This window comes from Corvus hawaiiensis, chromosome 4, assembly GCF_020740725.1.
Source record: "Corvus hawaiiensis isolate bCorHaw1 chromosome 4, bCorHaw1.pri.cur, whole genome shotgun sequence".
NCBI lineage: Eukaryota > Metazoa > Chordata > Aves > Passeriformes > Corvidae > Corvus > Corvus hawaiiensis.
Genome location: NC_063216.1, coordinates 41,773,971 through 41,797,892, shown reverse-complemented (window position 1 = coordinate 41,797,892; position 23,922 = coordinate 41,773,971). Strand labels below are relative to the sequence as shown.

General features: G+C 35.8%; 1 protein-coding gene across 1 annotated transcript in view; it reads left to right on the top strand.

Moving 5' to 3' along the window:
* ZDHHC17 (zinc finger DHHC-type palmitoyltransferase 17) overlaps positions 1-23,757 on the top strand; it is a 68,759-nt gene extending 45,002 nt beyond the window's left edge. Inside the window, exons 9-17 of the mRNA XM_048300988.1 lie at positions 624-766; positions 3,049-3,149; positions 10,406-10,530; positions 12,537-12,599; positions 13,738-13,831; positions 17,074-17,157; positions 17,554-17,711; positions 18,532-18,626; positions 20,600-23,757. Of these exons, the coding sequence (XP_048156945.1) occupies positions 624-766; positions 3,049-3,149; positions 10,406-10,530; positions 12,537-12,599; positions 13,738-13,831; positions 17,074-17,157; positions 17,554-17,711; positions 18,532-18,626; positions 20,600-20,738 (1,002 nt within the window). The 3' untranslated portion in view covers positions 20,739-23,757. The remainder of the gene's footprint in view (positions 1-623; positions 767-3,048; positions 3,150-10,405; positions 10,531-12,536; positions 12,600-13,737; positions 13,832-17,073; positions 17,158-17,553; positions 17,712-18,531; positions 18,627-20,599) is intronic.
* Positions 23,758-23,922: the final 165 nt, after the last annotated feature.

Genomic DNA, 23,922 nt, shown 5'->3' with positions numbered 1-23,922 from the left:
CACTGATTTGTTATAATTTTTTGATTTAAAGATGTATTGCATCAAGATGCTCAAAGTACTGCTACAATCTGTGCTTTAACCCTGTGGCACTATAACAGTGCAGCAAATATTGACCTGAAGTGATTTGTACATTTCATTGTCACTGTGCTTTGATTATCTGGAAAGAGTTTAGTGCTCTCATCAGGAGATGTACACGCATAATGTAAGATAAAAAAGGTCCTATCTTTATTCGTAGATGCTTCAGTATGACTTAAAGACTGCAGTTACGTGAGTAGTAAAAGTTCACTGAGATTGTCATGTGCTGTGCTGCAGTTTATACACTTAGGGATTCTTTAAGAAGTGCTAATGTTGCCTTGATTCTGAATTAGCAGCAAAGTCTCTAGAAGACAGTTCTAAAACAAACAAAGTTACTGATTCATAATATTATTTTAGGAAGGTTTCTTTTCCTTGCAAATTCATTGGAGGTATGTAAATACAGGAAATGAGAAAAATTTATGAAGATTTATGCCCCAGTGTAAAGCTTCCTGAGAATTTAAGTTTTCGTGACTGTTCTGTTTATCAGAGAATATTATGCAATCTGTTCCTGAAAATATAATTACTTACTGGTGTTTGTTTCTACATAGGAATTCCGTCAGAAGGTGATGCTGGGAACTCCTTTCCTAGTTATTTGGCTGGTTGGGTTTATAGCAGACCTAGACATTGATTCTTGGCTCATTAAAGGGCTGATGTATGGTGGCGTTTGGGCTATGGTGCAGTTTCTTTCAAAGTAAGTGTTTTTCTGGGACACTGTCTGTTTAGTGTGCATGCAAGAAGTATTTTGCTGGCATCTTTATTGGATAGATAACCTTAAATTTCCATTTGTTGGAATTGGTCTTTATTTCTGGGAAAGATCTTGTGCAACTGTAGCTCCTGTAATGCTCTTTTGTCTTGCGAAACATGGAATTATCTTGGGTGAATACCACTGAGCTAACAGAAGCTAACAGCAGAACCGAAATTCAGTCGTTATCCAGAGGAGGGTGCTGAATGTCTGTCTACAAAGAGTTATCAGCATGAATATTACAGAAAGCAGGCAATGGAAAAGTTACTATAAAGTAATAAAGACAATGTGCAAGTGTACCATTAAAACTGGGGTTTTTTAGTAATTTAAATGCATAAAGGCATCTGAAGAGATTTATAGAGAAATTAAGTCAGAATCAGATTTCATAGCTTTTGTTATTGTGGAAAGAAGTGACTAAAGAAAAAGCCTGCTTTCTGATAGTATTTTTTATACATCTTGTTACCTGAAAATAAAGACTTTCAGTTGTATTTATGATTACTTTAAATTTCTGTTAATGCACCTACAAATATATGTGCACACACACACACCTAGTCATGCTCCAGTGGATTTTCAAGATCTGTAGACTACATCATCTCTCCTTTCCTATCATTATCATGTGTGGCCAAGATTGAAGAACTTGATGTATCCCCATGCTTAGGAGCTTTCCACTTTTCTGGGGTTGGATGTCATGTTTATTTAGAACCACTTGCTTCTCTTTTCTTTCTGTTTGAAGAGGAAAATATATCTGCTCCTTAAACCAAGTTCAGAAGATTTTAGTGGACTTAGAAGACTGGGAGGGCAGTGGAAGGTTATCAGGCTTTTGCAGGATCTTGGAGATGATCTGTTTAGTCTTTTTGTCACCTCTAAGGCTGTGCAATTTGCTGGCCTCCTCTCACAGAAAAAAACTGTTTGACAATGCAGATCCTCAACTGTGCCTCCTACAGAAAGGAGGGACAAGATTTCTTCCAATCTCTCAAGATCTGTGTTTTATCAAGTTTTATATTTTTGGCCTACCTGACATGTGTTCAGGATTAACATTCTTATTTTCTCTTATCCATTGCTTAATGTTTAGTATAAATCCTTTCTGAAGTGTTTTTCACAAAGCCCAGCTGAATTAAACTTGTGCTGTTATTCTAATAGTGTTTTCCTTCTTTCTGTAGAATTTTTAGCTAATCTGCTTAGCTGTGTTTTCCTCCCTGTTTTCACACACACAAAAATGCACAGAAGTCACTGAAAGAAAGATTTGTGCAGAGTAACTACTGTCTGTCCAAATGTGTAGTCACTTACTCATCAAATGAGCTCATGTTCCTTACAGGGTTTTCTCCAAAGACCTAAGGAACTTCCACTACAGAAGAGACAGATACTGTAAGGGAGTAAAGAAGTGAAATGGAAAAACTACTCCCTGCACACACTTGTCTATGGCCGCCCTGAGGGAGCCACCAGCACAAAAAGCAAAATGAATCAATATCAGGGTGTTTAGGCAGATCATGCAGAAGCTTTATTTCAGGGAGGTTAGTTGTTTAGAGTGTTGCTTTCCACAGGTTTCACAGCAATTTCTTCTTGAATATGGAGTAGCCTAGTCATTCACCTAGTTTGTCTCAACAGTATTCAGCTTCATTCAGAAGAGGCTTTAAAATGCGAGAGTGTAAGAAAGTGAAAATAATTCTGATGGCTTAATTTTTTTTTTTAATTAATGTAGCAGCATTTTATCTTAGAACTTGCAAATGTAGTGATACAGGAACTGAATTAATCTGGATTTTTTTTCCAACTTTCTATTGGCAGCTGTAGCAGAAGCAAAATATTCAATAATCTGAAATATTTCAAGTATATAGGCTGGTAACACCAAGGTCTCTTAAGCTTTTTTCTTAGTGAAGTAATTTTAACATGCAGTTTTCATTGTATGGGTTTCCAAAACGTCTTTAGCACTGGAATCTCAAAAGTTAATACAATTTGCAACCACTGTTCATGTGGCTAAGAATCTTACAGGTTCCTAACTGCTTTCACAGTGTAGTTTTAGCATGAGTATTTACTCATTCTGCCTGTCTTGGCAGGTTGAAAAAGGGAATTTCTCGTGAACTTTGAACAGAAAAGGGAGGAAAATGTATTTATGGCATATTTTGCAATATCCCATATAGTACATATTTTAATAGGAAGTGTTTTCCTGAAGCAGTAGTTCAGGATTTACATTTTATAAATCGAAACTTACCGTGTGACATTGTTCTACATTACAGGTCATTCTTTGATCACTCCATGCACAGTGCACTGCCTCTTGGAATATATTTGGCAACAAAATTCTGGATGTATGTGACGTGGTTCTTCTGGTTTTGGAACGATATCCTTTTTTTGTGTATAGTAGTATTTTTTTCATGTTCATAGTATGAGGAATTACACAGCTATATCCTGCATATAATAGTAAGTAAACTAATAAAAATTTTAAAAAGGGAATCGCCACCAAACATTGCTTTCTATATTAATGGTGATTATTTTATTGCTTTAAAAATGTGCACGCTATTGCTGTGCTTTGGTAAGTAAAAGATTTTCCTCAAAATTTACTTACAGTAGTCTGCAGAATTTCCTATGCTTTACCAGCTTCTTATGTGGAGGAAATGTTAGCAGCTTTGTAAATTATTCTCTGGCTGTGAGGTGACACAATGTAATTAACTGCATTTTTTAGACACTACTTTTCTGAAAGCTGTAGGCCACTTCATGGTCTGTATCAATTTCAGTGGAATTGGTTTCATAGTTAGATCTTCCTAAATATTTTGGAAATTCCATTTCATACAAGCTTTAGATACATTTGATAACTATATTTTAAGTTATTTTGAAAACGTGTATTAACAATATTAGATTACAGAGATTCAAAATATTGCTATCTTTTTGTGGTTTTGATTGTCTGTCTAGATATGAATTTCCCTTACTCATGGAGGTAGAAATTGATTCAGAGTTCAGTGGGGAATGTTAGTTTTCCATGGCAAGGAAATAGATTCAAATTTTTAAACAACTTTCTTGGGTATTGTAATTTCAGTAGCCAAGGAAACAAAGTAGAGATTCAATGTTTAATACAGTTCTTATGGTTGTAAATAGTTGCAGTGAATTTTATGAGGATGCTGGTGTGGCTTTTGTAGAAACTGGTTTTCTTTTCATCCTGAAAGGAATTGCCATGAAATAGGATAGTAGCAGCGCTTTTGTTTTGGCGTCTTCTTGATATGTTCTGCAAGCCTAACTAAATCAGATGTGTATTTTTGGGTTGAGAATAGAGAGGAGACCCTGCTTCCATGCTACCTTTGGCTTCCATTCTGGCAGTGTTTGCAAAGATGCTGCTGTTCATAGCAGTCCCATGCAGCTGGAAATGACTGTTACGGCATGTTAAAAATAAAAAAAGCCCAACAGCTTAAAAATTAATATCTAGTTGCTGTTAAGTTAAAAAGAATGATGCCAATATTGGTATGTCTTGAAACAGTTATTTAGAAATGCTGGTCCTACTACCAGTCTCTCTGCCTGGCCTGATTATTTTATGTTTTTACTCCAATTCACTCGACTGCAGAATGAGAAAAGTGAGTACAAAATGACTATGAAAAAGATTTTCAAAAACAGTAGTTAGAAATAGAAGCTCATGTTAGCCAATGCTGTTACGTGGTTTTGGTTGCAAATGTTGAGCTACTGTGAAATGCTTTCTTGTGCCAACATAACATCAGCTTGGACCAAATCTAAGAATGTGTCCACCTTTGATTTAAAGTCCTTGACCACATTAAAATGGCTGCACAACCAACACAACTTGATGATGGCCTATCTCTTGATGTAGAAAGCTGTCCCTTAAAGCTGGCAAATTGTGAGGTTTTTATCCTGAAGCTCATACTTCCTTTTCTACCATCTTGCTTAGATTTTTATTTCTGTTAGTCATTCTCATTAAGTAGTTTGAAGTTTGGCATATTTTTTTCGTCACAGAATAATGTTAGTTGTTCACTAGAAGTATAGACAATTAATTATCGTAAGGAAACCTGACTTCAGAATGTCAATAAAATACTGTCCTGCTTCTGTCCCAAGTGGGTGTCTCACAACCTTTGCAACAGTCTTTTTATCACAGAAGTAGTGGTCTAAGACCTTCAGTTACTAATTACTTTCATTAGAGCTGACACAATTCTCTGACAAGCAGTTTTAGAGACCAAGTGCTTGAGGCCATCTTCCTTTAATTGGTGATTTTTAATTGGAAGTCTTTGTAATAAGATTCCAAATTCATTCTTCTTCTGGAAAATTGCCCTGTAGCTTTATTGCAAAAAAAGAAATTGCATGCCTGCTCTATTTTTATAGCACGAGGCACAGCATTGTGGTTGGATAAAGAATTCCTGTATTTTTACAGCTTTGTATGATTGCTTACAGCAGACTAGAGTACTACTTTACACTCTGTAGTGTTCAAGTGATAAAACCTGTCCTGGAAGTTTTCACAAATTGACTGTCTTTTGCTCAGGGAAGAGAGTTTTTAACCTTAAACAACTATCAGGAATTGCCTTACTGGAACTTCGTATTTTAAATAACATAAAGATCTTAATTGCTGCAAGTGCTACTTTAATATTTAGGTGTTTGTAAGAATTTTCTTTTCTTGTAGGTATATTGAAGGTGTCTGGAGGATCATCAATTCTTTTGTGTTTGATCCTAATGGGACAGAAAAGAGCAGTTAATGCAATGTATCATAAAGAAAAATAAAACCAAGGACTTGCAGTGCATTTTCTTGAATTTCAGTGTGGTCACGTGAAAAATAAGTCTCTAAATTCTAAGGCTTAATGATGTGTCTTTCAAAAAGCCAATATTGAAAATGTACTGAATTTTTTGTAAATGTCTCCATTCTGTTGGATTTTTCTCAGCAGCTTCTGAGTCTGATGTATTTGTTAAAGTAGAAATCCTATTTTTGCAGGGAATGAGGAATATGATCTGTGTATTTATGAGTCTATATATGAGTTTATGGTCCTATGCCTCCCTGCCACTGTTTTGCTGCATCCCTGTAACTATGTTTTGCCTGTAACAAAGGGTAGTTATGTCTTGCTCCATTAGTATATTCTAGTTTTCTAGTGTTTGCAGAGTAGGAGCGAAAATGCCCTCAAAAATCCTACGCACTAAGTCACTACATTTTAATTTAGTTTTATTTTTAAAAGAAAAAAACTTATTTAAAATTACACTTAATAATGTGGGACTAGAATTTCACATTTCGTTCTTTTTCATTAGTATTTATAGGTAGAACATTCTCTTGTGTCCTGTAAATGTCCAGGGCAGATACCAAGATCATATCTCAGTTGTTCCTGCAGTCTTTTCAGTTCCAGCTGAACAAATACTGCCTGTTATGTCAAGAGGTTCTTGCACTGCTCTTTCTAAGATGACAGTTTGCTGTAACCCAAAATATTCACAGTATTTTTTTTTTGTTTCTTCTGCTTCCATTTGTTGCAAATGGGAGTGTGCAGTTTTAATTAAGCAAGCTTTTATGATTATTGCCTTAAAATAGCAATATTTTGCAGTGCTGAGATAATGAGATTGTATAAGGCAATTTATGTTTTTTTTAAAAATTCATCATTGACTAATACTGTATTGATTATCTTATTTGAAATATACTTCACCAATTCATGGGGTCTAGGTTAAAGAAAACAAACATTGCACACTTTTTAAATTAGGGATTTTAGAACAGGGTGTAAGAGAATTTATGATGATTTTCATTCTTTCACAAAGGCAATACAATACCATAGGATTTTAAAAACTGTAACAAGCTAGTTGGTACAGTTAAGCAGTTAAAAAAAATTCATATTACCAAAATTAGTTTCAGGAAAAGAGAAAAAAGCCTTGCATGCAGAAAAAAAAAGTCAGCAGCCGTGTTTCTACAGGACCCAAAGACCCCAAAAATCCAAACTCTGGGCCCAGCTAGTCAGAACTTCTGTTCCCATATAAAGTCTAAATGCTTCTTCAAAAAAGTTAAAAAAAAAAAAAAAGTTAAAAAAAGAATTCCGGGGTGGAGGAGATATGCTAACTGAATTTATTTGCAAGCTAAGGGATTCTTTTATGTCAGATAGAAATGGAGGTAGGGGGCTTTTGCAGAACTTCAGTTAATTACAAATGGATTTTGTCTAATAAATGCCTAATCAAATGAGGCTTCTCATGTAGCTATCTGCTGTTACCTACCTGGACTCTTAGATCCAGATGTACAGCTGTTATGAATTGGGGATTTGGAGCATCCTTCTTACAAGGAAAGGCTGAGGGAGTTGGGCCTGTTGAGACTCAAGAAGAGATGACTGGGAGGGGATCTCATCAATGTCTCTAAGAATCTGAAGGAAGGGTGTCAGAGGGTGTTTCCAGGCTCTGCTCACTGGTGCCAAGCAATAAGGACAAGAGGCAATGGGCAGAAACAGGTGCACAGAAAGTTCCACCTGAATATGAGAAGGAACTTCTTTACTGTGGGGGTGAGCATGCACTGGAACAGATTGCCCAGAGGGGTTATGGAGTCTCCCTCCATAATTCCAGAACTGTCTGGACACAGTCCTGTGCCATGTGCTCTGGTATGACCCTGCTTGAGCAGGGAGGTTGGACCAGATGACCCACTGTGGTCTCTTCCAGCCTGACCCATTCTGTGATGCTGTGATTCTGGGAATTGGCAGGTTTATTAGCATGTATTTGATCTCTTGACAGCTTACACTGGCTGCAGATTTTTCTGTGTAGGAGAAAAGGATTTTTGGTTAGTGAAAGGGCACATCTGGGTCTATAATGTGCATTTTGGCTTGATTTCAGACTTGTATGATGTCTGATAGCAGGAAGCTGCATGTATTTGGGGCCTTTTAAATAGACTACAGTTCACGATGAAAAATTAACCTATCCCATGTTTACCTCACTTAGGGGTTGTGTGGTGCTTGTTTGGTTTTAATTTTCTTTTTAATGAAATGACCTTTTTGGTTCCAATTCCTGGAATCATTTTCAGCCTCTTGTATTTGTTCTAGTAATTAAAGGATATTGATTAGGACTAAAAGTAGGAAGTGTTTCCTGGGTGTTTCTGCTTTGTCTCTCAATGGAAGCTGGGGAAACTGCATAAAAGAGAGCAAACTGGTGGCAAGGCAGGAGGTGTGAATGCCTGGTATATTATACATTTCGCAGCCCTTAATAATATGGTAATGTCCTTTTTCCTTGTGTAGCTGTAAATGAGGATGTTAACACAAAATGAGACACTCTCTCTAGAGAACCAATTCCCTACTCTGAAGCTATTGCAAACCTACAAGGGTTTCTTACATGTGAAGAGTTTTGAGAGATGTCTGTGATGCAAGTTGCTAAGATCTCTTTGGAAGTAAGCTTCAGAGGGGAGTTCAGCATGATTTTAGGTACCTCTAGTGTGGACATCTGTATTGAAGTTTAAGCACTCTTCGTAGCCAGTGACAAAAAATAACCACTTGTAAGGCTCTGCTTCTCTTACCTAATTTAAATATCTTGATACCGAAGATAGACTGGACATGGCTTTTTTTCCTTTCTGATGTCGGTGAAGGTATACTGCTTGATTTAAAGTGGGTGAGATGAACCTTACAGCTGAAGTTCTATATCTACATTACATGCTGGAAATATCCTGGAGAAGAAAACTTTTAATTTCTCATGTAGTCTCCCAACTGCAGCACAAAGGTGCCTTATCTGCCACAATTTATATTGTCAGCATTGCACTCATCTGACACCGCCATGATAAAAGGACAGGCAAAACAGGCTCTGTGGGGCATCTCTTATGTTCTGTCTGTATTTGAGGGAGTAAAATGGGGGAAGAGTAAGTTGAGACAATGGACAGCTGCTGTGTTACAGGTTATCCAAATTTTAGTTAGTAGAAAAACTATTCCAAAGCATTAAGGTTATAAAACCCCTCGTCGTCTTTTCCCACATCTTCTTTAAGAGTCTAGACATGATGTGTGGTAATTAGAAATGGGTCGTAAAATTGGTTTCAGTTGTACCTTTATTGTTTGTAACTGTTGTCTGATTAGGGTACATTTAATGAAAAACCAGTTTTCACTGTTGTAAAAAAAACATTTTAGTATTCTAAAGAAAATGTAATCTCTCTCTAGGTAAGCAATTCAGTTGCACCAGCTTATTTTGGCAGCAGGTAGCTTTAGAAAAAAAATAGAAAGAAGTTGGATTGTATAAATTTTGAAGTCTGAGCTTTTCATCTCTAATGTATAAAATAGAACTGTGAGTGTTTAAGTTATAGTATAGCTGATGTTTTTTCCCCCTGTTATAAACTTGCAGGAAATGTCTTGTTACTGGAAAGATTAATTCCCTTTAGTGAGCTAATACTAGTATTCTACTATATAAGATACGTTATTTAAACTTTAATTTAGCTTGCCAATTTTTTTTTTTATTAGAAGTTCACAGCCAATTCCTTGCCCCAACAGGTGGACAACAAAAATTATTTGGGATACACTTCACATGAACAATGAGCCTTTGTTAGCATTTCAGAAGTCATAAAGAGGCCAACTTGTATTTGTTTGCATTTCAGGGTTCTTCTGCGTTGCAAGTTGCTTACGTCTGTATGTATCTAAGTTACTCAAAATATAGTGTAATTTGGGGTGTGTAGTGCTTTGTGCCTGAGTGGTAGGTGTCCTTTTTGTTTGGATAATGCTGTAGAGGCTTCTGCCACCACAGATTTGTCAGGTAGGGCATCTCCTTGCAGTTATAACTGGCAGCTGACAGCAAGTGTGTTTAGTCAGTTTCGTCAGGTCTTTTGTACGTTTATGAGAATAAATAATTTTTCTTTTGTGGAAAAGAAACATCTGAAGTATTTGGTTTTTCAATGTCACTGCTAAAAATGTTTTAATTCTCTGGAGAAATGTCAAGTGCTGTTAGACTAGACATGTTACATGGCAAGACATTGAATGCAGGAAATGTATTTTAAAACAAGTGGTTATTTTCTGTCTTTATGGTAAGTGATTTTATAAACACTTCCAGAGAATAATAAATCCTGTGGTTTTTTAAGTATTAGACATATTTGTATGTTAAAAATAACTTTCAGTGATGCAAAATATGTGTATTGCCTTATTACAGGACCAGGTTTCAGACACTACCTTTCTTGGAGATAAGTGGTGTTGGGACATGATTGCCATGCAGCAGTGGCCATTGCAGCAAAATTCCTTCTATGGCTAGAAACAGCCCCTCCTGTGATATCACAGGAATGTCAAGCTGCTGAAGACATAGGCAGTCAAATGTCTGTCTTAAAAATAGAGCTCCAAAATGTTTATTCTGAAAACAGGAAATAGTTATTAAGAAGATAAATTTCATGGGACTTAATTTAATTAAAAGGGAGAGCAGTTACAAAAACTGAACTATGGTTATTCATCCTTTAGAAGGATAAATGCTTTAGAAATACCTTATGGAATAGACCATTCTTAAAAGTTAGTTTTGAAGGTTGAGCAGTAGAAAATGCTGAGTACCAAGCTACTTCTTACAGCGGTGCTGAATTTTGTTAATTCTGAGGACAGTGACTCCAGGCCATTAGTAAAATTTAAGTTTAGTTAAATTTTATTTCAGAATTATCAGTGAGAATGTTCAAGAGGAAATTCAGTTTTACACTTGAGATTCCTTGACTGTAAACACATCTCAATTTTTTCTTTATACATCTTCCATTCCTTGCTAATAGTGTTGCACTTTTCTACAATTTTGGAAAATCCTGGAAATCTGATCCGGGAATCATCAAAGCCACGGAAGAACAAAAGAAAAAGGTAAACCCAAGAGATATGAACTTGTTCTTCAACAGCCTTCCACCAGCTGATCAGAATAGTTAGTTTACTGTTCAGTTCATTAAATTTCCGTAAGTTGTATAACAGAAGGTTTAAAATGTTGAAAAGTCTTCCAGATTTCTTTTTTTTTACCATGTGTAATGCATTTCAAGTCTAATTGGTGCAAAATTGTATATTGGTCATTTTAAGTAGCAAAATAAAATTGTAACCTGAATTTTCAATTTAAAAAGTTTGAAAAGCAGTTAAGGGAAAAAGCAAATGTGAGGTTTCAGACTTCTGCCGTACTGAAACAAATAGCCCCTGATGGGAAAAGTGTTAGTGAATTTTTTGAAAACTTTCCAGACTTTTAAGCACCTCTAATTTTCTTTACCTTTGTGTCTAAAAGTATTAGACTGACAAACACTTTGAGGCTAAAACAGCCAAAACCCCAGGCAGTTTGGGGTGAGCCTATATTTTGGCATAAATGTCAGAGAAAATATGGGTGATCTAATGATATCTAAGACATTATATCATTATTAGTATTTCAAATTTTTTAAAAAAGTTAAGTGCATTATTCTCCGCAGCCAAACTGAGCATTGAATATGCCAACAAGCGGCAGAAGCATTTGTTTTGTTTTGTTTTGTTTAAGTTTCCTAGAAGCCACCGTCCCATCTAAAATGAACTTTGAGCTTCATGGTTGCTTGTGAAAAGACCTGTGTGGATCAACATCAGACCACTTGGAGTTTTGTCCTTAAGCAGGAATGAAAATACAATAGCCATTAAAAGGATGGCATAGATGAAGTAATTCTTGTATTCTGCAATAGGTTATAGCTGAGTTCTTAGTCAATGTGCAGATTTGGATTTACTCTCAATTTTCTGTTTCTGTTATTGCCAGTTTGCCAAAGTAAACTCCAAACTAAATTCTTCTCCTTCAACTGGACTAAATTAAGTAGAATAGTCAACAATGACACTTTGGATTGGATTCAGCAAATTGCACAAATATGCAGTTCATTTGATCTACTTACTTAAATAGGCAAGTGTGGTTCCAAAAGCCTTGTTGAACTGGGTAGGAATTGCAAGATGCAACTTCTTGAGGCAGATGCATATGGCTGTGAATGTTTTGGATTGCATCTAACCACATGGTAAAATGTTCTGTTAGCAGGGGTATGAACCACTGTAGGATGTGTGTCTTGCCTTCGTGCAGTGTAGCACTTCCTGACATTTTCATAATTTGTCTTCAAGTATTTAATGCTGAGTTAGCCTTTAGTTTTGAAATAACTAAGGAAGAAAATTCTTTTCATTTCAGGTGACCAAGTTAAGTATGTTTGGAAATGTGTAGTAAGCAACAATTTCAGATGTTTGTTGTTTTAATATGTCATGTCCTTTCTTCTGTGTTACAAAATAACCCAAGTCACTCTTAAAGCAAGTGAAGGAATAAACAAATAAAATTTTGCTATAGTTCAAAAGCATAGAAGGTAGACAAAGGTTTACAAAGCACAATGATGTGGATCTAACTGAAGTGATCCTGGGTCTGCACAAGACTTACATTTAAAAGCTATTCATCTGCTGTTGTTCAGTTCTGTTCTCCTGAGGTTTGGGATTTTGCTTGTGGACAATACTGAACTCCAGTGTTGAGTGTCAGACCATGTACATTCCTTTTTGCATCCTTTCGTTAGTCTGTAGTGTAGTGTTACACTCCCACTGAAATCAAAGGGACTATTTATGAAATTGTCCAAAATGTATTATATGAAATTGTCCAGGGTATCAAAAGTCACACCAGCAGCACTGAAATCACAGTAGGTGACTAGGAATAAGTATAAACTAGAACTAATTTAGAAGTAAATATGCATATTGTTTTAATAAAGCGGATTCAAAATCAAGTTTCATCTGAATTTAATTTGTTCCTGTGTGTAGAAAGTACCTGAAATAAAGGGCTCACAGCCACAGGTCTGAAAATGTTTGTCACCATTTGTTTATATGCTAAATTATAGTTTTTATTTTTCCTGCAGACAATAGTAGAACTTGCAGAGACAGGAAGTCTGGACCTCAGTATATTCTGCAGTACCTGCTTGGTAGTATATTTTTTAATCAACTTTACCACTTTTTTTTTTTTTTCCTTTAATGCTAAGCCAGAATTAGTGTTCCTGTAATGAACACATTTGACCTTAATATTGCAGTTTCAAAGGCAGAATTTATTTGTAATATTTAATTTAAACAGTGTTTTCAATACATAATATGTACACAAAAAAACTGCAACAGTGAGGGGAAAAAAAAAATATCACTGTGGAAATAACTTGCCAGTGTCAAAATTCAAGTATCCAGTATGTCTACCAAATTAGTTGGTTATACACCTAACAAGTTATGAAAATCATATGTGACACTCTACTACCTCTGTAACTCACAGTAAAATTACGTTGTGCTTCTGGTAAAATACTTTTTTCCAAAAATCAAGTGTATTTCTCTATCTGGCAGTAGTCAGGAGGGACAAAAAAAGTCTTAATTTCTGTTAAGCAAATACAACATGCTTTTTTTTGGAAGTTAACTAGCAAATGCAAAATTCTCAAGGTTATCAGTGTTAACACTGCAAAGCTCTAATGTATGTGGAACATGAATGATGTTAATATTTCCCAATTTGAAGCTGGAAAATGATATACAAATGTGGCACCTTAAAAATTATGTGTGTATATACAGATATATCTCAGACCACTTCTTTCAAGACATAACCTCTCCAGAAAAATTTCTGGGAGTAATTTAGCATTTTAAGTTCCATCGAGTTCTGCTTGTTGAGTCATATTTCTGTCTTTAGAAAAGAAACTAAAAAGTTTACAGTAGAGCTCTGTTATGAATGATACAGAATCATGGAACTCAAGCTCATTCTGTATTTTCATTGTTAAAAGCTGAAATGAAGCTGGTTGCTATACAAAGCTTAATAGCTGGAGGTGATAGAAGAACTTTATATGAAAAAAATAATTCTCTGTATAAGAAAAGTAGTGTGAAAATAATTTCAGTGCAGTTGTAAGGATGTTTGTGTTAAACAGTGTGTAGATGAAACTTAATAGCTAAGATTGCCTTAAGAATTAGCATCAAATTTTAAGTTCTCTGAGGAATTAACAGTAGCACAATCAATATACATTTAAATTGAGGGCTTTTCTGTTTAAAATATATCAGGGTAAGTTGCTTTTGTGAACAAAAGTTTATTATCTGTTACAGATACGGAAGCCAGTGAGGTCCAAACACTGTGGTGTTTGCAATCGATGTATAGCGAAGTTTGATCACCACTGCCCATGGGTGGGGAACTGTGTAGGTGAGTAATTTGCTAAAATGCTCTGCAAGGTTTTGCCCGTTCTTATTTCACGGTGCAAGTGAGTTGGCTGCTTAAGAAAAGCTTTTCAGTATTGAGCTTAATTCTTTTCCTACATGTGATTCTCTGCATTGTTCTCATTTGTATTGTCTATTATATACCCATCCTCAAAATTGTTCTGTGTCTAATTCAGTTTGCTACTTATGTATTTTTATTAACATAAACCCTAGTAATGAAAAGATGCGAAGCTTAACTGCTGAAAAGGCATGGGCCAAATCCACAACTGATTATTATCCATTATGTAAGATGAAATTTTTTATTTTGACCAATAATATTCAGTAATTTAATAGTAATGTGTACATATTTAAAATTGTTATGATTGTAGAAGTTAGATATAGAATGACTTCCTATTGAGGTATTCTCCTCTTTTTGATCATCCAGGTTGTCTTTTATTCTCCCCAGTGATTATGAAAGGCATGGATATAGAACAGAAGTAAAGTCTCTAAATGCTGCTATTCCCAGTCATACTTTTTGAGAAACTTATTTGAAAACCATTATTATGCAGGGAGCACTGAAGACCTGTTAGCTAGGAAATGAGTGCAGCTTGCTTCACATGTTTAATTTTTTGGGACGCAAGCAGACGTAACTTTAATCTTGGGGAGGAATTAGGACCTCGGTTCGCTGACAGCCCATAAATGCTTCATTATAGTCCTTTCACATACATATAATAATGAATAATCAGAGTAGTTTGGTCTAAAAATCAAGAGTAAAATAGTCAATCTGGGCATTTAAATTGTAATATAACATCTCTAAAGTCTCATTGAGATCAACTTACATCACCCTCTTCTATTTTATGTTTCCTACAGATGTTACTATCTGAGATATTTTTGGTTTTTATTTTAAATGTTTTACAATGAAAAACTAAGAAATTTTTGATTCAGACAAATGCAGGGGAGCATGGCTCAGGTTTTGCAAGAGTACTGAGGAGTACATGTCAATGGGACAGAAAGATCCAGTATTTTAATCAGTAACTGGAAAATAACAAAAAAGTGGTGGAGGAAAGACCTTAGTTCGTGTATATTGAGAGAGTGTGTGAGTGATGGGGTTAGGGTAGATGGAAGAAATGGTTTTTAGGTAACAGTGATGATGAAAAGTAGAATCTGTCTTCTAGTGATGGTGTACAGAGTGAGGTAACTGGAGGTAAAAGTAAACATTAGGCCCTTGAAAGTATGCTGGGAAAAAGCATTAGAAATCACGGTATGGGAGCTGGAGCTGAACTGAAGGGAATGATGGTCTGAACAGCCTTATATGGCTTCTCTGTCTCAGACTGGTACGTGGTCACTCTAAGCATGGGATTGCAAAACAGAATTCATTCTTAAAACAGCATTCATGGTATGTTTGCCAAAAAGGGAAACATGAATCATGCCTTTCTGGAAAGGTAGAATTTGAATGTGTGTGGAATGTGTTAAAAGGATAAGAATGTTGCTAAAGATAGAACTGAGAAATCTTTTAAGAGTGTTTACAGACACTCTGAAGTAAATCCTTTGGGAATAAAACTTGGCACATAAGGAGACTTTGAATATTTTTACCATTTTGAAGAGGTTGACAAAAAGTGGAGACTATTTGAAAAATAAATTAATCAGCAACTAGGGCAAATCCTTTGCCTCAAAATTTTAGTTAAAATACAGCAAGCGAGTTTCTAGAAGTGATTATATTTATCTTTTAAATGAAATATCAAAATAGCATTATATTTTTTTACAGTTATTTTTTTGTTTTAACTGAAGAGGATAACTTTGTTCCTGCCAGTCCAGGAGGCAACTGTAGAGCACAGTACTGTGTTTTGCCCAATCTTATTCAAAATACAGTTTCTCTAGTTTCTTTTTTCACAGATTTTTTTTTTCTTTTTAAACTGCAATCAAGATTGTACTATTTCATTTATAGTTTTAAAAGCTACACCCATGTTTTTACCTCACACATATGGATTTCCTGTTTGACAGAATTTGCTTTAGTATCTTTAAAGATGTTGCTGAAAGAAGCATCCCGTCAGATGCCTCTCAGATGGACTTCTAGGTCGCTATTTAACTTTCTTTTATGAAACTTAACAGTTGTGAAATTTAGAATGCAAATGGAAGTGATACCTTAGGGACATTCTCAAGGCTTTCTCATATGCCTTTAGGTGATTGAAGGCAATATTGCAACGTAATTTTGTGTTTTCAGGAACTTGTTTGATTTTCAAGGAAATGTCTTATGTTTAGTCTAGCTTGTGTTACATGCGTGTTTCTCCTCATCTCTTATTTATACAGTCTTTCAGCTCACTTGCTAAAAGCACTTGATTATTTTCTGCCTCCAGAGGATGCTCTTGTTTTAGCAGGGAAAGCATTTGACATAATAAAGAAGTAAATGCTGTGCTGGTAAATGATGACAGCCAAATCTTTTGTAGCCCATTATCATCTCTGTGGGTTTAGTTTACAGCCTGGAGCTGTTGGAAGGTTACAACACTGGACATATTTTACAAACAGAAGGAAGGCTGAGTACTTCAGAATTATGATGTACTCAAGAGGCATAGTTTTAGCTCTACTAATGTTAAAAATAGATCAGTCGTAGTAACTGAATTTTCTTGCATTAGAATTATGTCTAAAGCAGAGTAGTTTTTATCCCATTCATTATTACAGCCAGGTTCTTAGGCCTTGTCTGTTCAGTTACATGTATTTGTTTTACAAGTTTTACTAGATACTTTACTTTTAGCTAGCTTCATCAAGCAGCCAAGCCTAAGATGTGAGTTAGCTTATTATCAAGGAAGGTTGTATATTTGTTCATATTTCTGTTACTTTTAAGAAAGGAACACTGCAGTTTGATGATTTTTCAATGGCTTTTAAAAAATACTTATTAATGTGTAGTTCCTGGCTGTTAAGGGTTCTGCAATAGCTGTCACCAACACTGCTCTAAATATGATTTATCAGTAATTTTATTAGTTCATGAAAGAGGTTACAAATGAATTAGTAAATTACAGTTGTAACATGACAGAAAATCAAAGAAAAATGGCTTTGTTGTCTGAGAAGTAAAAAAAAAAAAAATCATAAACCTGCTAATTTCACTGTCTTGAAGTTATATTGGCTTAATATTGTAGAGTAATGTTTCTATGTACAATAATAAGCAGTACTTCTAAGGAAGCATTTAAACTTTCTGGTGTAATGTTGTCTTTCTGCTGAAAGTGTAGTAATTTGGTCCCTGTTGTGCAACTTTAGGAGCAGGGAACCATCGCTATTTTATGGGATACCTGTTCTTTCTGCTTTTTATGATCTGCTGGATGATCTATGGCTGTATCTCTTGTGAGTAAATGTGATTTTTGGTTTGTTTTTTTTAATTGCTTCTAAATACTTTATCTCCTTGTATGGATTTTTATAGATCTTTGCCTTACCAGAGTTTTGGGTATTTTTATCCCAAAATTGAGCTGGACATTAATATTTGACTATATTGGGTATTTTAATTTAGAGGATGACATTTTTCTTGTCCTAGATCCTTTTTTTCTTCATCATAGCCAAGTGTGTGCATATGTCATGTATTCAAGGAGTTGGGAAAGGAAGAGAGAGCAAGTAAAGCTCCTCTGGCACACTGTCATTTTCTTATTTAATTTAATGCATTCTAATGTGGGCATTATATGTTGCTGTACAATAAACATAGCTTAAATCTTCCATATATTTTTTTTACTTTTTTTTTTCCTCTAGACTGGGGTTTCCACTGTGAGACAAGTTACACAAAGGATGGATTTTGGACCTATGTTACACAGATTGCTACCTGCTCTCCGTGGATGTTTTGGATGTTTTTAAACAGTGTGTTTCACTTCATGTGGGTGGCTGTGTTACTCATGTGTCAGATGTATCAGGTATGGAAGAGCACTTCAGTCATAATGCTGTGTCTTGGGAGTGTCATAAGAATATCAAATAGTCCTGTCATTTAAATTTTCGTGTTCATTGTGCTAGACCAGGTGTTTAGTCTCTCAGCCTTGCTGGACGAGGCAAGCATCTGCTATCTCTCAGTATTAGGCATCATTCAGTTCTCATTCACGTGGCCTTTTTTTTGTGCAAGAGGTTAAAATACCTGCCTCCTGCTTTCCATTCTCAGAATGACAAAAAGGTAAAACAGACCAGAGAAAGGCAATAAAGACTAATAGAGGATAAGAACTGTGGGATCAACTTATAATAATGCTGTGTGTCATTAACAGAAAGGGAGTGGTAGCTTGAAAGAGGATGCAACAATTTCTTACACTGCTTCGGTGTGAGTTGCAGCCACATTATTGTATTCTAATCTGACCAAACCCAAGTTTTCTTTACCCTTTCTAAGAAAAGTCATACTGAAAGCTTTGAAGTATGACATGTCATTAATGTAGTATGACTTGACATGAGACTTAATCTTTCCGGAAAGATTTCCTGGAAATAGAAATTATCCTCTAATGCTTAGGTAAAACTTCTCAGTAAGTTTTAGGTTTTGTCCTCCATTTGTATAATATTCCTTACTTACTACATACATCAATTTCAAAATCTTATGGTTTATGTTTGTACCTGATAATTTCCCCAGTCAAAAACTTGTTTGTGAAAAGAAGGACTTCAAACCAGTAAATTTGGTCCTTTTTCAGTCTGTCTCTCATGCACTACTTGGTTGCATGTTTTTATGTGAACTAAATTACTTATTCTTCCTGTTTTAAGATATCTTGCTTGGGTATCACAACAAATGAAAGAATGAATGCAAGAAGATACAAGCACTTTAAAGTTACAACCACATCTATTGAAAGCCCATTCAAGTAAGTTTTAAAGCATATACAAATTTCTTATTTGTGTAGCCTTGCATACATTTGAATCATGCTGCTTGTTGAAACAGAACACACTTAAATACTTTTAGAGTATTTTCTCTACTTGCAGTGCTGAATCTTGTCAGCTATTTTCACAGTCACACATTCTATCCAGTTAAAGGAAGTAATTAATGTTTTGTAGTGTAGGGTGCATAAACACAGAAAAAAATGCTTTCCAGCAGTGGTTGTATTTTACTGTAGAGTTTATGGAGAAATAAATATCCTCTTTATAAAGCAGATGCTCAAACCAGAGGTAGCTGCTTACTGCAGCATGTTGATGTTGACCTGGACATCCATTTCCACACTGGGCACTTTCTCCTGAGTAATACTTAATGTGCTGTTGAATTTGCTCTGCACAGTAGCTCCCCTTTCTCTCTACTGTGAGAAAAGAGACTTTGCTTTCTTCCTGTTCATGAGGAAGAGCATGGGCAAAGCTATTTGTGGGGAAGGGAGCAGGATGTCCCGGGAACTGAAGTGGGTGTTGCATGGGTGAGAGCAAGCTGTTGCATACAGCTTTTGGGCATCAGTATGTAAAAGGGTAGGTTGGGATTCTGGTTTTTGTAGTGATGAGGGTGCAAGATCAAAGATGGGGGCTCAGGGATGAATAGTACTGGGATGGGAATACAGGGGCATGGAGCAGCTTGTGGAGCCAAAGCAAGACATAATTGAAGGCATGAGCCTGGTTATTGATGGGTTGAGAGCATGTAGCAAAAGGAGCTGAGAAAAGGCAAAAGCATGTCTCATCCTGCTGCTTATGCTGTGTCTCCTGTGAGAGCTGCTGCTCTTTTAGGTGCCACACAGGGAAAAGGAGATAGGAGATGGGAATTGTGATCAGGAGCAGTCAGCGTGGATTCACACAATCCTGTTCAATGTGCTCTAGGATGACCCTGGTTGAACCAGATGACCCACTGTGGTCCATTTCAACCTTACCCATCCTGTGATTCTGTTGTGTAGCAGATGGATTTCTGTGCTAGAAATTTACATGGGGTTTTTTTAGTATCTCTTCGTACAAAACTTGTAGTGAGGAGCAGACAAGCATCTCTGTGTGGTTGTAGTGTTCCTACAGAGTAGAGTTGTAACAAAAACAGATAATTGCCTGAAAAACACAGGGAGGTGCACAGAGTAGGAAAAACCTGCTAGTTTGATCCCAAATTACTGTCACATTCGCAAACCATTTTAACTGAAATAGCTGCTATTATAAAAATTACTCCTGAAAATAACACCAGATGTCTGAAATAACTGACTTAGCATCACCTGTCACATGAAGCATTGACATCAAATAGTTTCATCTCCTTTTTGCTTAGACCTGCTCTCACATGTATCATAACATGAGCTTCTCTTCCAGAAAACTGTGATCTGTTCAGCCTGTGTCTAATTAAGTTAAAAACCCCCGGCATGTTGGGAGATTTTATGTAGGTTTCTTAAATATTTGACAGTTAATTGATTCAGCCACAGAAAGTACTTGAATAGTTCATTTAATTAAGATAATGTTTTCTTAATTTTGTGCTGTCAAGGGACCTGGTTGATCCTAGACCTGCAGCTGGTGAACCAGTATGTATGCAGAAACAGATATCAATAAAGATGGAAATTATTCTAGGAAGACATTCACTTCATGCCGCTTTGTCTTGCATACATCTGTACAATGCAACTGTCCTCTTAGAATAGGATCTGAATTACCATGCTGTGCTACATGGTGGTGGACCCCTAGTAACACGTTTTGGTAGATAGTGGAAAAAAACTGGTGTCTTGGTTATGCCCAAGGATCAAACATTCACCAGTCTGGAATAATTCTGAAAAGAGTTGATTTTCTAAAGTTAGAAACTTTAAGGGTGAAGAAGCAAATTTGTAGGTAGGCAAAAAATGTTGTACTTCATTAGATGAGCTATGATACTGCTTGCTAACATGTTTTTTTTTTATGTTTTTAGCCATGGATGTATAAGGAACATTATAGACTTCTTTGAATTCAGATGCTGTGGTCTTTTTCGGCCTGTTATTGTGGACTGGACAAGGCAGTATACAATAGAATATGACCAAACTTCAGGATCAGGCTACCAGCTAGTGTAGCACCACCTTCATCCTGTGAGCATATCATACTGAGTGGTGCCTGAAAAATTTTCTCTCTCTCTCTCTCAACTCCGCATCCCTTGAAGAGTAGCATGCTGTGTGTAGGGCTGATGATGAATCATAAAGGTACCTTCTCTTCATCAGAATTTTATTAACAAAAGTAAAAATGGACAGAATAAACTGCCAAACCTGATAAGGAAGAGGAGGAAGATCAAAAAGGGATTTTAACAGTTCTTAACATGAGAATTATTCATGACAACATATTCACAGTATTTGTTATCGGGTTTTTTATTTAAGGTCTTTCACAATGGAGCATGAGATTACTGAAGTATTGACATAAGTAGTTATATTGTGCTGAGCAGAAAAATTTGTATCCCAGTATCAATAATTCCATTGAAACAAGAATCTAGAATATAAAACTAAATTTCATGATACAGAGTTCACTGATCGCTATGTTGTAGTTCCTGTAATGGGATTTTTTAAATACAGATTTTCTGTAGTAAGATGTACATTGAAAAATGTGCTTTTCAGTACTGTCGTAAACATCCTATGGTGGGGATCCCCTGTAACATGTTAAGTTATAGCAGTAGGGCACGTCAGGTAATGTTGAGTAAAAATATGTTGCCCACGTTTTTTGGTGATTGTTTTTGCCACCAGCTAGTGGTACAGCTAAATACTTGTAATAATCCTGTTCTGAAATAATGTAGTCTGAAATAAACAACTGCACCAATAAGAAAAGCTTTTCTGTCAAAGCCCTGCTTAAATGCATGATACACCTGTAAAATTAGTTTACAGTATATAATGTTCAGGGAAAAAAAAAGTGGAGGAAAAATAATTATCTTTGAAGTAATTGTATAAGCAACTTACAAACTAGCAATGTTTTAGTATTAGGTTTGGTCCTCATGCAGTACAGTGTAGTGTATTTGGAGACATGTTGGATGAGAAATTACATGGGGGATACCACAGATGTGAAAGCAAAAGTCTCAGTTATTAAAAGACAAGATAGATTTAAATTGAATGCAATTGCAGAAGAAGAACCCAAAGCTGCCTGAAATGCTTATTTCATTTGGATGTGAAATAATGGAACCCAAACTTTAACAAAACCAAAAAATTAAGAATCCTCATAATAGCATGTGCGCACAGAAAATGCAGAGCAGTGTTCTGAAGAAGATGGTGTATTGGCACGTGGAAATTGCCCTTAATTTCTGTTTTTAAGTTCTCATGCTACAGATGTGTTTGGAAGGTAAGGAATGATCTGAAATTGCATTCCAAAGGGGCTTTTCTTGAATGTGATGCACTGATTTTTGTTATGGTGTTTTCATATACTCATAGTGAATTGTTCACCGCTTCCTTAACTATTGTTTACAGAGAGACTGAGAATCAGGTTAGTTCTCTTCTAAGTGCTGTAGCAACCCAGTGGTTCAAGGAACCTGTGAGGGGAGTTTGGGGAGGGACCTGAAAGCAGATGTCTGAGACCAGTGTAAAGAATGTGTATCTGTATATAAATAATTTATCAAATACTTTTCTCTCTGTGAGTGTGTGTTTAGTGTATTTAAAGCTGCTCATTTTCATTTTATTCAACCAAAAAAGTGTAAGAAGATATCTAATGAGCTTTTAGTGATGTTAAATATTGCTGTTAATAGGCATTATGCCCTGCAAATTCACTGCATGTTTGATGCTTGGCAAAATTAGCATTTTCTGTAATACGCAGATTACAGGTAATAAAGCAATCTAGTGGTATTCCCGGCCCTTGCCTTAGTAAGAGGAGCAGTGAAACTGTAAATAGTTGATGTTCAGTATTTGCAAGTAAACATTTTTCCTGTAGTTGTTCATTGATCTCAAGACACACACTTAGTTTGCAAGTACCAGATATCAGGATTTACAGAAGTGCAGCATTAGAGCCCTTGAATGTTTAATACTGGAAAAATCAACATTGTCTTGGACACTTTTAAGAGGAGAGGTTTGGGTATAGGGGTGGCAAGAAGCTTTGGCTACTGTTGTCAGACAAAATTTGTAATCCTAACAAAAACATGCTCTATTTCTGTGAAAACAATTGACTTCAGTTATCCATATTTTTTCTAATCAGAAAAAAGCATGAAAGCTTTACAGTATGGTTTGTTTTAATCACCAATGACATTCTTCAATTTTGTTCTTTTTTTTTTTTTTCCCCCCCACATTTTAGTTGGTGGTCGGTTGACTTGAGGAGTTTCAATACACTTCATTAAATATCACCCAGCCACCAGAAGAGCAGTTCAGTGTGTGATGCAAGTTTTGGTCACAGTTTCCCAGTAGCATTAACTGCCATGAATTGCATCATGCACTCTGTGTCAAAAATGTTTGCAAAAGAAGAGGTGATCCTTCGTAGCACGTAGCGAGTTCTGCACTATTTACGTGTCAGTAGCTCTCTGGTGACAGTTTTGTTGAGACCTGCAGAATGTGAGCGATAGTAGGTAGTTGTGAAGATTAACACGCTTATATGGATTTGGGATGTATGAAGTTTCCAGTGCAAAATGTAACTTGTCTTGAGTAACACTGAATTGTTGATGTGAAATCATAAAGCAAGCAGGGGGGAGCCAACTATGCAGCATTTTTCTGTCAAGTTATCAGACTTAAAATTCACTTGTTGAACCAAAACTGCATTGCTTCTGAAACTTAAGCTGATCCAGACCAACAGCAGATCAGACCAACTTAATCTGACATAGGTAGAATAAATAGGAATTTTGTCTTGGCCCTAAACATGTGCTGTTTCTTTGCAGGTTTTTGTATTCTTTGATGTCCACCAGATTTTTTTTTTCAATTAATGTGTAAAACAGCATCACTACATTTTAAGCTGTGGATTTTTTGTATATTATTTATAACTGTGCCAAGTATTATTTTAATACTGTCGAGATCTTGATGTGTATTACATTGTGAACAAAAAAAATCTGTAAAATGTTTAATAAACTAGCTCTCCTTACATAAATTAAATCTGTTAAATTTTGTAAGTTATTAATCAAATAAATATTGACTCTTAGATGCAGTGTTTGTATTGACTTGGGGTGTGATTTCATACAGTGTAGTTTCTGTCCAGTTTCAGAAGCCTTTCTGGAAAGATGTGCAGGTGTCTTACAGATGGCATGCACCCAAATCTGTACAGATGTGAAATCCTGTGAGTTACTACACTGTTTTGGTAAATTACACATTT